The sequence below is a fragment of the Aspergillus japonicus genome, assembly GCF_003184785.1.
Source record: "Aspergillus japonicus CBS 114.51 unplaced genomic scaffold BO86scaffold_9, whole genome shotgun sequence".
Lineage (NCBI taxonomy): Eukaryota > Fungi > Ascomycota > Eurotiomycetes > Eurotiales > Aspergillaceae > Aspergillus > Aspergillus japonicus.
The window spans coordinates 364,752-379,839 of NW_020291646.1; the positions used below are offsets into that span (position 1 = coordinate 364,752).

General features: G+C 51.9%; 3 protein-coding genes and 1 non-coding gene across 4 annotated transcripts; 2 read left to right on the forward strand and 2 right to left on the reverse strand.

Moving 5' to 3' along the window:
* Positions 1–3: 3 nt before the first annotated feature.
* On the reverse strand, positions 4–1,479 carry BO86DRAFT_307221 (pyridoxal phosphate-dependent decarboxylase family protein; the record flags this gene model as incomplete). Its single annotated transcript, XM_025667728.1, has 1 exon — positions 4–1,479. The coding sequence occupies one exon, from the start codon at positions 1,477–1,479 to the stop codon at positions 4–6; it is 1,476 nt and encodes a 491-aa protein (XP_025530256.1).
* A 1,050-nt stretch (positions 1,480–2,529) lies between these two features.
* BO86DRAFT_t89 lies at positions 2,530–2,619 on the forward strand. Its single transcript has one exon. It is a non-coding gene; the product is annotated as a tRNA-Asp (tRNA).
* Positions 2,620–3,073: 454 nt separating this feature from the next.
* BO86DRAFT_397224 (uncharacterized protein) lies at positions 3,074–4,030 on the forward strand (the record flags this gene model as incomplete). Its single annotated transcript, XM_025673491.1, has 1 exon — positions 3,074–4,030. The coding sequence occupies one exon, from the start codon at positions 3,074–3,076 to the stop codon at positions 4,028–4,030; it is 957 nt and encodes a 318-aa protein (XP_025530257.1).
* Positions 4,031–5,002: 972 nt separating this feature from the next.
* BO86DRAFT_407836 (uncharacterized protein) lies at positions 5,003–7,676 on the reverse strand (the record flags this gene model as incomplete). The annotated part of the gene is made up of 5 exons (XM_025674302.1): positions 5,003–5,085; positions 5,159–5,364; positions 5,602–5,885; positions 5,953–6,387; positions 7,424–7,676. 5 exons carry the CDS (start codon positions 7,674–7,676, stop codon positions 5,010–5,012), a joined length of 1,254 nt encoding a protein of 417 aa, XP_025530258.1. The 3' UTR covers positions 5,003–5,009.
* Between the last annotated feature and the right edge of the window lie 7,412 nt (positions 7,677–15,088).

Below are 15,088 nucleotides of genomic sequence, written 5' to 3' on the forward strand. Positions count from 1 at the left end.
GCACTAGAAATGCTTGGTCACCTCTTTCGCTGTCATGTCTATTTGTTGAATAAGTCGATCGATATCCTCCTCGCTCAGTCGCGTAGTGATACAACACACCCTGAGGCTGACGACTCCTGACACACGAACGGAGAAAATGCCTGCCAGGTTGTCTTCGACCAGTGTGTCCGAGATCGTAGTGTTGACTCCATCTAAATCCTCTTCCGAGCACGGTCCTGGGTTATACCGAAACGTCACGATACCGCGCTTCGCGGTGGTGAGGATCTCCCATCCCTCCCGAGCTTGCAGGCGGGCTTGCACTGAGTCCGCCATGTAAATCCCATAATCAATCATCCTGCCAATCCGCTCTTCACCCAACACTCTGAGCATGAACCACAGACTCATCGCTCGAGCGGGTCTAGTCAGCTCCACGCTGAGATCCCACGGCTCAGGCTGCTCACTCAAGCCGCCCGACTGCTGATCCATCAATTCGGAGTGTACCCCGAAGGTCGAGCGGAGATGGTCCCGGTCGCGAGCCAGGAGCATCCCACAGCCGAAGGAGGAAAAGAGCCACTTGTGCGCATCCCAGGCGACGCTGTCCGCGGCGCCAAGCCCCGCCACCAGATGCGCATGGGCGTGCGACAGCGCCATTGAGGCACCGTACGCCCCGTCGACATGCAGCCACAGCGACTCTCTCCGCGCGATGTCCGCCAGATCCTCGACGGGATCCCCTGTCCCGGTCTCGGTATACCCGCAGGTCGCGACGATCATGAACGGCACCAGCCCCTGGCGTCGGTCGGCGACCAACTGCTCTTTCAGGTCCTCGACGTCGAGCTCAAAGGCCTCACTGCAGCGGACGCGATGGATCTGGCGATCCACGAACCCGAGCACGCGCGCCATCTTGGCGACGGCGTAGTGCGCCCGCTCGCTGAGGTAGATGACCCCGCGCGCCGCCTGCCTGTCGCCATCGAGCTTCTGGTCGCGCGCCACGGCAATGCTCATCAGATTCGCCACGGAGCCGCCGGACACGAACACCCCGCCCGCGGTGCGGGCCGGCAGGCCCAGGCGCGCCGCCAGCCAGCGCAGGAGCTCCTCCTCGACCACGCACGGCCCCAGCCCGACCTTCCGGCCGCCGCCGTGCGCGTTGAACGCCGCCATCAGCATGTCGCCCACCCAGCTCAGCTGGATCGTCCCGGACGGGATGAACCCGAAGAACAGCGGGTGGTTGATGCGCACCCGGTGATCGAAGATGGCGCGCGCCTCGCCGATGACCGTCTCCAGCGGCTGCGGTGGGCCCGGGCGCGCCCATCGGCGGATTCGCGTGATGTCCTGCGGCGTGCTGTGGTGCGTGAGCGGTGCGTCGCGGGCCGGGGGCGTGATGTCTAGCAGCTCGGTGAGGAGGTGCTGGATACTAGGCCAGTGCGACCGGATCTCGTGGTCGAGGGCGTGGATGCTCTCGGGTACGGGCGGAGGCGGGCTTGCGGCGGGATGCGAGGCCATTGTTTGGCGATGGAGCATTGAATATGAGCTGTAGAATTTCACAGCTGAGAGGGGTAGGTTTGGCGATGTAGATGCGTAGAGGCCTGAGTGCGGTGGCTTCGACCGGATCGGCGGGGCGAAACCACACAGGCAGAGTCAATCCGGGGAGAAGCCAGGCCCCTTCCACGGGGGAGGGGGCCGATATTCTAGACTCGCGAGTCCGTCATTGACCGTGCATGGCGGAGATGGTGGTTTGGTACCATATCAAGTTTTCTGCTCGTCGGGTCGAACTCTCTTGGTCCCGCGGAGGGGAAATCAGGGTCGTGTGTGCGGCGGACGATAAATCGGGTTTTCGGGACCACTTCGAATCGTTGGTTCATCCGTCGTCAGGGTGAGGTCAAGGGACTAGAGCAAGAATTTGCATTGGGACATGCTGCTTGGGGGTTTGGGGGGGGGGGGGGGGTATGCCTGGGAACGCTCGAAGCACCCGTGAGGGTGGAAGGCTGTCGCCGTTCGGTCCCCCCACATGCAAGGTCTTCATTCCTTCTGCTTTGTGTAGCACAGATTAGCTATCGCACAGCAGACCCTTGATGTTGACCAAAGATGAAGGGAATAACGTGAGGTCATGTATAATAAAGAGTGGTTGATGATATCGGGTAGTCGGAGACGACAGCAGAGGGATATTACATAGGAAATTGTAACGATATGCTACAACGACGACATACCTCTAGTACGAATAAGAGCAGATCGGAAGGGCAATTCAACAAGAGTGGAGTTGATAGTAGCTTTTACTACTGGTCTCTCGGCTCTCGAATACTGTTCGATCATCGAATAGATTCCACAGCAGCCACAGGAGCACCAAAAGTCCAGCGAATGGCCTATCTCGCGGCGCGAGACAGTCGCAGATACTCCGGCGACTTCACCGCCAGACAGTGATTCGAGGCAGGAGGAAGGAAGAATGTCAAAAGAGCAACGGAGTTACTGTGCGTGTCACCTCGGGGGCAGGTCGGACGCTCCTTGAACCGCATGGTTGTGAACATATTGCCGGAATATTTGCTCGCCACCATTCCATCCTCGATGGTCTAACGGTCATGATTTCCGCTTGTCACTCCCGTCCAGGAACAAGCGCGGGAGACCTGGGTTCGACTCCCAGTCGGGGAGATCTTTTTTGTTCCCGTCCCGCCTTTGTTCGTCTCGCTCTCTCCTGGTTCCCACTTCTGTATTTTCTTTGTCTCGAGCCTACCTGCTTATCGATCGGATTGCTGAACTCTCTACAATATGAGTTGTTGCCAATGGTTTCCAAAGGCTCAAGTACAATGAAGTCCGTGCATCACAATAAGGTGACTCCTTGGCTTCCAACCCTGGTCCACAACTCCAATCATCTCGGGAGGCACAATCCGGACAGTGAATAAAAAGAGATACGCGATCCTTTGTCTCTACAGCATCAAAGAGCGAACAATCCACCCGGCTTCTTTACCCGTTACCCCGGACCGATGGTTGAAGGGCAAAGTTCAGAGTATAAATTAATAGACATGCGGATCGTGAGGTCACTTCCCCGTCCCCACAAGAATCCAATCACTCCGAGCTTCGACTGGACCGCATACAGGTTGTAATGATGCCTGGCCTTGACTGTGCTCCACCTGATGCGCCTCTCGACCTTGCTGCACTTCGCGTCGCGCTCGATGTCTTCTGCAGACTCTGGACTTACCAACATTTGGAAATTCATGAGTCCTGGGTGACCCAAAGGGAGACTCCGTGGGTCCATGTGCTGGGTGGGCCCCAGCAAGATCTCACCTGTTTCCTGGAAGCCGTGTGGCAGTCAGTGGGCGGAGTGATAGAGATGGAGAAGCGCCCGGGTGATGGGAGCGCGTACGAGAAATGGGTGCAAGCGACCCGTGGGGGCCTCGAGCTGGTCTCTTACCACTGGGGTCATTACGCGCCCACCTTAGCCCGACTCCACAAGGAGGGCTGGGAGCGCGCGCGGGGCCTTTTAGATCACGATCTCTGGCTGACCTCCCCTCGGAAAGACTGGAAGTGGCGTGCCTTCGACACTATGGTCCGCTTGGACGAGAGCACCGCGGCCTTGAGTGATCCGCAGGTCGAGGCGACCATCCGCGCCTGTATTCAGAAATATGTGGGAGCCGCCGCCGTTGCTCGTATGGGCACTGATAACACGCAGCAACCGCGCCATCCCACCCCGTTCAGTCATGGCCACGAGTGCCAGGTCTGTTGCGGTCCGCTGGGAGACAAGCTCGAGGCCATCTTCTGGTGCAAGCGCCACTGCGGCTTCGCCGCCCATGTCGACTGTATTCGGGACTGGTGTCGGGGACGGGCGAACCGCGACGCCCCCTACAGAAACACCTGTCTGCAGTGTCGTCAACCATGGCTGAGTCCCTGGGGGGATTGTGTCGAGCAACCCCGGTATGGGAAGACGTGTCCCTGCCGTCGCAGATGGCTGACTGACGACCATCGTGAGGCGTTCCTTGCCGAGACTCAAGAGGCACAGCGCCGAATGTCTGAAGGCCTGCCTGAACGGCCTCGCCCGCCACTCGAGTGGCATAGTTTGTATTAGGGCTCACGGTGGGCTACTTGTGCCAATCTGGACCAATCCGAGTGAGTTTTGCCGAGAGTATGCCTTTACCAGTCATCTCTTCAAGTCTCTGGGGGGGGGGGTTTTCCGGGTTGTCAAGCTCATCGGGCCGCAGATTGGATTAGACAGTGATTGGTTTCGTTATAAGGGGGGGGGGGGACGATAAAGAAACCAATCGGTGGTTTTGCAACTTCGCACGAGTAGCTTGCTGTAGGACCGAAGGATCCTCCACGCGGCACGTAGAAAGGAGGTGACAGCATGAATCTGAGTTGCCTTACTGTCTAGGACATTCTTAGTGCAATGAGTGCCCCTAACTACATAGTTCAGTACATAGTAATTAACCGCGTGCTCCTGCCGCAGAACTGGACTGAAGGTACATCCGTCCCCGCGCTCGTGCTCAAGTGGGTGAAATACTTCCAAGTTGTTGGTTGTTCTTAACCTTGTAAGAATCTAGCAAGAATAGACCGTACTTGTACGTAGTTGTTAACTTACCAGCCGCGCTCCACCTTAGCAAGACGGGGGCTGTTTACTCCAAGTGCTATAGACTCCGCTATAGAGTCCGACAGTGCCACGCCGGCCTGACAGGCGCCTTAGCGGCCCGTCATAAACCGTCCACTTCAGTTGCATAGTTTGTATGAGCTTCCATTAGGGCTACTTAAGGATGGGCGAGGGCGAGAAGTGGGGATGAAGGGGTGAGGGGGTCCGGATTACACTCTGCTTCCAGCTCCGCTTTCAGCGGGCAGCATCGCAGCAGCACAACGATTCAAAGTTCACAATCGCATTCCATTTCTCTCAATCTTGCCAATCTGGTTATTCCATCGTAGCCAAACTCGAACCCCAAACGCCGGCAAAATCTCAGGTGCAATCTGTTACGCAATCTCGAAAGCCAAAAAAAACCAGAGGAAAGGACAGAGCACATTGAACAACAGCAAAGCAGCACCCGCACACCAACTACGCGGTATCAATGACCCGGGGAACCAATGTTGCTCTGCCCGGTAGCCGCATTGACCAGGAGAGACGCCTCAATCGCGGCGTACCTACAACCCCAAACCGACAATTAGCAGCCACTTTACTTGGGCGGAAAGAAGGAAGGAGTGTTTTGCTACTCACGCTGCTGCGAGCACAATGATTTCGGCTCGACGCGCGGGGACCATAAACCCAACCAAAGTCACAAAGCCAACGCCCATGGCTATGGCAAACCACAGGCGTCGCTTTGCCCCTTTCATGACGGACAACCCCACATCACGGAGGCGATCGCCGCGCTCGCGATAATGAGAAAAAGCATGTGTGTTGCCCGACCAATCTTGCGACGGTTTCTGTACTGCCAGTGGTATCCGTTTTCTTCGTCGTGCTTGGGCGTCTGCACTTGAGATCAGAGACGACAAGTAAAGCCAAGACCAGAGCCTGAGCCCTAGGAACAAACCAGGAAGAGAGGGAGAGAGAAAGACAGAAAAAGAAGAAGAGGAAGAAGAGGAAGAGGAAGAGGAAAGAAAGAAGAAGGGAGAAGAGGAGGAGGAGGAGGAGGAGGAGGAGGAGAGGAGAGCGCAACCTACGTCGGTCTTTCTCGGCCCAAACACTTTGTAACATAAGGGGCCGAGGTGATAGTATGACCACCGTGTCATTGGATCTGCTCCCTCGAGCGGACTGCACAGTGCCACGCGGTCGGGTACAAGGGGAGCTCGTTGCCACTGCTCGAGGGGTAGCAGGTGATGATCGACAATATCACCCGGTGTTAGTTTCTTCTCTACGGTGTTTCTGAGCATGGAAAGGTTGCGAAGGTCGGAGGCATGCGGCTCGCTCATTCTCCGCAGATCCCGGTATTGTTGCAGAGCCGTGTCTAGAAGATTGCACCGTAAATCATGAGAGAGTGCCCAAAGTGCCCAGAAAGCAGGTTCGAGACTCACTGTATTGTTTCAGGATCTTCCGAATTTTGAGGATCAGTTTCCACTGGCGGTTGTTCGCATTCAAGATCATATCCGGCACTGCATAGTCATCTTCTACCACTGCGTGACCGTGTTCAGAATCCCGATCGACAATGTTTTGCAGGGCCAGCTCGTGAGATGTCAGTTCTGCCTGCAGGTAGAGCAGATTCTTGATGTTCAGCTCGTCGAATCGTCGGAAAATCAGAGACGGGGGATCTCGAGCCATGAACATTGCCAGCTCATCATAGCCCTTCGTTTTGCGGTCGGGCAGTATGTCGTGTTGATCCGCTGCTGTTTCTTGCGCTGCCGGCCCTGTTCGGAACCCTTGACCATCCTCCAACTCGATGTCTTGATCACGGCGTACACGGAACCACCGCGCCACCACGGAGTACCAGACCATGACTAGTTGGCTGAATTCTACCAGAGTTTATAGGGAGGCGGAGAAGAAGAAGAAAAAGAAGAAGGTAGATTCCAAGTTCAAAGTGTCAATAGATTGATGTGTAATGGGAGGAGCGACAAGAAACCGTGGCCTGAGAGATGCCCTTGAGATGACAGGAAGAAAGGGCGAAACGGCCAGTCTTTATAGATGGAGCGAGAGCGTAATAGCTCAGGGAATTGCCGTCATCGTCACTTTTCAAACCACCAAATCCCGACTGTGGCACATCGTCTGTTGCTGTTCGAATTTCAAACGCAGCTGGGTCCCTGTACGCTGCGAGATTCGTGAACATCGTGAGAAGATGCTGGTGTATTGGGCAGGGATACCTGCCAACAACTCTGAAAGTACAACACCAACTCGGCTCGAATGCCGACGATCAAGATCCCTACAGCTCGTATTCTTGTACATGTGTAGGATTACTCTGGCCTGAAGTCAAGAAATGCAAGTGAGAATAAACCTTCTGACAGACGACATAGAATGTTAGCTAAGGAGGAAGAGCTTGAAGGAAGTTCACTAGTGCTAGTGTAGCAGACTTTGATTCAAGGGGGCTGTGTTCCATACAGGAATGACTCTAGTATACCGAAAGAAAGGAGAGAGAGAGAAAAAAAGCACGCGGAAGGAACGAAGCAGGAAGTGACCCGTTGACGCTTTGACAAGGATTGGGAACGGAATAATTGTTATGAGCTGGTGCATTGAGGTTTCTTGGGGCAGAATCCGCGCGGTCCATCGAAAATTGAGCCTTGGCTGCTGTCGTACGAGACGAGGGCAACCAAGCCTGAACCCTGGCGAGAATGACAGCCTGAACTGTGCCCTTGACTCGCTGCTGAAATGGTCCAACCTCGAGAAGACGTGGTCGGGGGGAGGGGGGCACTGTACCAAGCTACTCTGATCTGATATTTTCATCGATGTTGAAAGGCTCGCTATGGAACTCTGTGGCTTGGCCTCCCTGATTGGTCTGAATGGTGACTGTCATGGAACCTTGAACGAGAGGCAGTCTTGCAATAAGCTCCGAGGTACCTTGCTTCTCCACAACCGCCGATCCAAAGACCCCGAAACGGTTTTTGTCATCATGACTGTCCTGCATGCCAATAGCTGTCGCATTGGTGATGTTATGAGTGGCGTCGAGATCAGGTTGGCTCGTCACGTTGATGATAATACGAATGATGTTGACAAGCCCCGAACTACCTTTCTCTGTCTCCGCTTCCGAGCCTGGGACGTGGTGACCGTGATGACCATGCTGGCCCTGGTTGGATGAGCCTCCGCCAGCCATCTTGTCCCAGTTGTTCGAAAAGTTTTCCTCAGAACGCGTAGCCTCTGTTTCTGCTGATTGGGAATGCCCGACGCCTATCCCTTTCCCCTCTCGTACAATAACATTAGCCGATAATGCTTAGAGCACGGAGCCTCAGAGAATACGTACTCAGTTGCCCCCCGATGCTCTTCATGTTGGATTATGGGATCAAATGTTTCAAGACACACAGGAGTCTCGCGGCCGTAATGTGAGATTGGGTTTGTTGCCGCAGAAATGAGGGGTGAGGGTGAGTGTCAGTCTCGAGACTTGCAAGGTAACTAGGATACAAAACGACTTTCATGTTAGCGAGCATACTCAATTGACATGGGAATATCCGCAGGCTACTCCGAATCGTGCAAGCACAGCGTTTCGATCAGAAGCGTCAGGATGAAAGCCGCTGCCTACCAGAACTACCCGCGGTGTGAACGAAGGACGAAAAGACGACTCACGAATGTCTGCCTGGCTCTCAAGCACAGTGCACTGGAATGCGATGAGAAGTGGAATGGACATCTGGATATGAGGATGCGAACCTGCTGTGAAATATGCTATTCTCATCACTAGACAGCGCAAGTTATCGACCTCGCTCTTCTGGATGTCCAAGTCATCATCCAAGAATGAAACAGACTAGATTCTCCATTGCCTCATGTATCCAGCCCTGTCTTATCCTGTCGCTCACTCTGCGAAACTCTATACCGTGTCTTGAACTCACTCTCCAAGGGAGCGTGTTGGCCTTGGTTCAGGAGACTTCTGAGGATACAGAGTTCGAAAGCAGCACCTGCAATTGCGTGAGTCGAAAGCCATCGAGCTGGAAACAGAGCATGCTCACCTGTACTGACATCGATCGCCTGGAAGATTGCATTCAGTGCCGTAGGAATTGCTAGCCATGGTGAATAGCGACGGGGAAATCGCCAATGTGCTATCCCAAGAACCGCGCACGAAAGACAGAAGACAGGAAATGGCTTAGTCAAGTAGTGGGCCGACGACACGTAAGGTGTCGCGGTGAGGCGATAAAGCTAATAACTGACACTAGTTGTTTAGGAGCTGCTCTCGCTTGTCTTAGGACTTCGAACTCAACATAGTAGGAGCATGATGGAAAACGCATAGGGTTAAGGAGATATCGCACAGAGTACATTACAGATATTCCGGATTTTCGTTTCTCGCTTCTATCTATCATTGCTCTATACAGTACAGGCAAGTTTTCCGTCTACAGAATTATCTAGAGGATAACAAGTGAGCGGCTATCGCTGTTGCATGACGGTGGAAACCACCCCAAAGCGATTGAGAGTCCCGATCCAGAGTCCCGGGTAGATGACATTTAGCCACCGCAAAAGCCACAACGCCACGGGTTGTTCTTTCTGGACGCGATCTAGACCCCACAATAAGGTTCAGACTGTCGTTCACCTGGTTGACATCGCTTCCAGAAAGATACCACCTCTTGTGGGGCCGTTCGTTGCCTTGCCACATAGCGCCAGACGGGACTGAGAGAGGCGGGCTCGTTGTACTGCCCAGGCTGATGCCGTATCGACGGCCCCTTCAGTCGGAAGCAGGTTGAATGATCATGGCTGGCTTCTAGTGACGTCAGAGTATCAGAGTACCTATACCTCTACTGGCTGCTGAGGACGAACAAAGGAGAAAGATGACTCCGAGCATACAAAAGGTGACGCAAGAAAATCAATAACGCAAGTTCGATAGGAGCATGACAAGCACCACGCATAGAGCGGATTTTCGAATTAGGCATTCAAGGGGTTTTCGTGCTGACACCGATCTCCCCGAACTTCCAACTCTGCGATCCTACTTGCTCCATAGTGGCTGGGACGGCACGTGAGGCAATAATGTCTCAGGCAATCCGGCCGGTTGTAGGACGGGTCTCTGCAACGTACACACCAGACAGAGTTGACGGCCGAAATTGCAGGATGCTCACTCTCCATCCGTCGTGGGACAGGATCGAATCGACTCTTGCAAAATGCCGCCTGACCTCCTGATTCAGAGCGTATTCTCTCCTGGTGGGCCCAAACCTGAATGAGGGGAGGGAAGTCGAAGAAGGCCTGCCATGGATATCTCCCAGCCATCAAAATCCACGGTCAGAGGTCGGGCGCACGAACACACCAAGAATGGGAACATTCTCTGGGCAATAGAGGGGGCCAGCACTTTTGCGATCGGGGAGTGTGACTACTGCGCTGGGGTTCGGATCGCCTCTCTCTCTCTGTGTGTGTCTCTCTCCGAATGTCTCAGTTCAGCGTTTCCCTCTCGACGGGAAATGCAAGTTGACTGTGCCCATCCATCCAGACAGGCTGATCCTTGACTTGTGCACGATTCTTCACGGTCAACACACGAAGAGCGCTGGGCTGGCCATACTTCCCTTTCTGGACTGTTGACTCAAACGGAAGCCATTCTATTTCCCTGTTCATGGATGCCGTTTTGACACCTTCCAGTCCGGTTGTGGGGAGGGTAAATCAGGGGGCGTCCGTGAGCATCGACCCCAGGCGATGGCGGCAATTTTCATCAGTTAAACTGGGGAGACATGCCCGCTGGCAGAGAAAGCAGGAGACAGGTTGCTGCGAATTTGGATGGCTATCCTGGTAAGGGGGCTGGAGTACGATGAATGTCTCAAATCTGTTGAGTTGTTGTGTGGTTGTGCGCAGAGGCCGGAGACAGTGTTGGGGATTCATAGGGACAATCTACTAGTCGCTTGACCCTGGTCCAGTCCAGAATGAAATCTTGCTGCCCTCTGAGGGCAATTTCTCCCCTCCCCCCATCTCAGTCGGGGTATTCCATTCCCCCGACCAAGCGTGATCTTGCAATTGAAGGAGTTCAAGGGTGGACCGCATGCTTGCTCCAAGATCCCAGGCCATTGGGCATTGGGCCGTACTCCTCCGTAAACCGGATATTGCGCCAATGGTCATCGTCGAAGTTTTGGGGACTTGCATTACAAGCTCCAAGTTCAAGGTTCAAGGTTGAAGGTTCAAGGTTCGTCCCCTGTCATGCCAATCTCGTCACGGGACGGTGCGTAGGTGCGGCACACGCAGATCGCCGGCATCCGCACCTCATTTCCCATGCCCCCCCCCCTTCGACAATACCTTCGACAATCCCTTTGGCACCGCTCCGGGGCATTTCCCAGGCCCCTTTTCCTTCTTTCCAAAGCAGGTACTCCTTTTTCCTCCAAAGCCACGGTCGCTTCAGTTCTTTGATCTCTCTTCCAGCAATTCCTCGTGCACTTTGTTGCTTACTTACACGGGCCGTGGATGTGGCCGTGCCTACAAGCCCTACTCACTACCGAAGGCCCGTGGGCAGTAGTGAATCTCGCCAGCAATCTCCATCCTTCAACTACAGGCAAGGCAACCGTCTTCTAACCCATCCCATTCCTATCGTCCCCTCAAAGTGCTGCCTGAACACTAATGTGCCTATTGCTTGCAGAGAAGCCCGCGAAAGCCGACCGTCCCGTTCATCTTCGTCGCAGAAGGGTATCACCGCCACATCGATGCACCCAACAGACACATTACCACGCCCGTGAACCTGATCCCCTCGACGCAGTCAGCTCCCCGTCCAAGCCACCTACAAGGTTGACATCTTTTCACGGTGTTGCGGTGCATTCCCAATCCGCAAGTAGTCGATAGCAGCTGCCATACAAGACCGCTTCTTTCGATCAACTTCCCTCAGAGAAGACACACACCCACACCCACACACAGGTCTACTCCCGTTGAGCACCTGTACCCTTTCGATGTTTTTCCAACAGAGCGTCCGGAATCTGGCTCAGTGGAAGGAATCGATGAATGCGATTTTCCATCGCTTCAGTCCCAGAAAACTAATGGTCCCCAAGTGATGTTGTTGGCGGCCCTGCGGCCTCAGTAGCCAGACTGCCGCCCACCGCCCGCCCGCCCACTCCGTTATCCTTGGTGGTTCTTAGATAGCCTCACGTAGTCCGCGCGTTTATCTAAATAAATAGGTACCTAGTAGGCAGCTCTTGCCACTTTGGCCACTTTGTAGGAAGTTTCTCCTTGAGAGCCGGGAATGTCCCACACGTACATGCTCCCTGGTCTAGAGCAAGTTGACGCACCTCACCAGAGTTATTGGGCATCCATATCCAATAATTACCTAAATAGTCGCAGCGATTTACAACGTCGTGTTCAATAGACTTGAGCTAGCATCTGGGATCAAATAAATCGATTGCTATTGATGTGCTTGTATGTATACCCCGAGGTATAAGAATCTCGATTTTACTATAAGAGATCAAGGTGGTAGTATTCTGCATAGTTTTCTCAGCCTACTGCTTTGGAGTATACTAGCTATTCATCCTCACCCGTAGTGGACGAGGTCCAACCATCCGAGGTTAGTAGGGTACCTATTAAATGCTTCTACCATTCATTCCGGGTCTGAATCATCTTCCGGGTCTGAATCATCTTCTGGGTCACCCTTCCGGCATCTACACGAACGCTCGCAGGGCCGACGAAAGGTAAACCACAGAGCCCGACAGTTTGGGCAAGATGGCATTTTCCGTCTATCACCGCTGAGCACATAGCTTTTCTCAATACACAGGTTGTGAAAGGTAGTGCCACACTGTGGTTTGCACCAGACGAGCTCGCCACTCTCCGGCTCTAGCTCCTCCAAGCAAATCCCGCAAATTGAGTCCTCAGGTTGAGTCAGCTTCATTAAGGGCCGATCGAAACGATAGACCGGCGGCCGGCGCTCGTCGAGCCGAGAAACCGCCGCAGGGTCTAGATACCGATGGACTGCAGCTCGCATTGTAGAATGCGCCTCTGGACTTGTTATCACGGAGAGCATATCACGCAACCAAGGCACACACCAACCTATGGCGTAGGCTTTCCAATCCGGTCAATACCATGGCTGGCCACACCATGTCGTTTCAAGTAACACATTATGGACCCCTTCAGTCAACATCTCATGCATCATTCCCCTATAGTAGCCCCAATGATGGGAGATGCATTCGAGCTGATGCCGGTGAACACTGCCCGCTTTTGCATCCCAGTAGTACAGGCCGCGTTTAAAGTCGACGTCCTTCTCTCGCTTCGCCCTGAGCTCTTCCTGCCGGAGGATGCGATACAGCGTGAACTGGACTGAGTCCATAAAACCGAGCATATCTCGGTCGATGCCGAGCGCATGCAAAGTCGGAGACCCCCCCTTCACTATCCGCCAAGAAGTGAACCCTACATGGACCGAAAGTTCTAGCTCTGACATTTTTCCAGCAAACATTTCCAGTGCGGCCGTGTCAAGAGCGGGCTCAGCCGACGGAACCATCTTGGCTCCCGAACAACAGGGACAGGTTGAGACAGACATGACATCAGCGTGATAGTGGTAGGGAAGAGCAACTGTGCTTGCAGACCGGGAACAGGATGCGGGAGAGCAAAGGCTGATGATGCTGTTTGACGGGGTGGTGCATCTGCAGCTATTTATAGGTCATTCGCACAATGGGAGGAGATGTAATTGAGCGGAAGCGACGGTGTGACGTCTTCTCATTCTCCGATTGCTTGAGGAAATAAAGAACTGAGTATTCCGGGGGTGGCATTGTAAGCAATTGTAAGAAAGAGACAAAGAGTCGGGAACTCAGTAAAGGTCAAATAAAGACAGAGAGTGAAAACATGCATCCCGATACTGCCAGCAGGCTGTTTTGTATTAAAGGGCTGTCCGGCTGCTCAACTAAGAGCAGACGCTGTGACAAAGCAATTGTCTAGCCACTGACTATGCATTATAAGCATCTCTTTCCAGGTTATGTGGACCTCTTCCTGTATTCAGAAGTCTCCAAGAGGTGGCGGAAAACCGAATAATGGAATCAAACAGAAAGGATCTGGTCAACTGTGAACAGACAACAGAGCAAAGATGGTACTATCATGGTACCCGCTAGGTAACAGTTGGATAGCTCACTGATTGGTCGTTCGGGTGGCCTGCCGAAGAGATTGAAAGTCATGTGATCTGTGCACGTGCCTGCCATTGTCTACTGCTTTCTCGGCTGCGATGCCTCGGTCGCATGAACCACCCTCGCTTGCAAAAACGCTTGATATAATACCTCCCTGCAAGAATCCTCGCACAGACAGTCTTGCTGGCGGAATCCTCGTGCGATGCTTTGCCTACATGAACCGCCTTGCTTGCAAGAATCCCATTGCATGCATTCTCCAGCACTTGGCCAAGCCGAAATAGCCTTGACATAGCCTTGACATTCGTCCACTGACGGCGACCTTTGGGATGGTCGAAGGTGTTTCCATCTCCCGCCTCGTGCTGACTGGCCATTCCAGGAACGACCTACTCCGGCCGAAAACCACCAAGGAAACCTTGACACCGTGCATTTCTCATCATTGTATCTTCAGTAACAAGTCTGTACCTACCTTAGTTTTGATGGGGTGCGGGTGCGGGAGTCCCCGCGCGCAGGACGGCCTTGTATAGCAGGCGGTAGGATTGTCCAAGGTAACGTAATCGGACACCGAGCCGGCGGCGGTCTGCCGCCGCCTCGCTGACTGCCTTGCTGGCCGCTTTCTAAGGCTATTAAACCACCAATAAAAGGCTATATATATTAATTCTTGTTATTTTTATAAGGGTATTTTAAGCAATTATATTTTTTTTTTATATATACTGTAGTAGGCTGGCCGGTGTGCCCTGGCCGGCCTTAATACTACAGCCTAAATTACTTTAACTTTTTATATCTAAGCTATATTAAAGTTTTTTTGGCCTATTAAAGTATCTTTATACTATATATAATAATATAAGGCCTTTTTTTTTTTCTTTTTTATTTACTTAGATAGACTGGAACTGCTTAACTTATTATTAAAGCAGAACTGTATTCTGTATAAACTATTCTGCAGCCTTAATTACTTTTTTAATAACTTTATATAAAACTATTAATACCAGGCCTTAATCTGCAAATTTTTATAGTTCTTATTTCTATTTTCTAAATTTATATAAATTTATAGGTGTTTTTCTAAAATAGAAAAACTAAATAGAATATAAAAATATTAGTAGACTTAGTATTTTTAATTAAATCTGTAGTATTAAAAAAACCTTTTAAAAATTTAAAGAAATAAAACTAATAGTACAGAATCTACTAAGTATATTAATATTGGAGAAGGCCTTGGTATATATACTATAATATAGCTGTAAAAAATTAAGCTTAGTAATTAATTTCTTTTTATAATAAATAATTTTAAATATATATTAGCTATATAACTTTTTTAAAAGTCTAAAGTATACAATATTAAGCAGCTGCAGTTTATATAATAAGTAGACTAATATATATAAAAAAATAATTTTCTATACTATATAAAATTAATTAAACTACTAAGTTATATAACTGCTATAGCTGTTAAAAATTAATATATAATACTTACTAATAGTTTTTAAAGCTGTATATTTATTAAACATATTCTAAAGCCAGTTAAAGCTAAATTTAT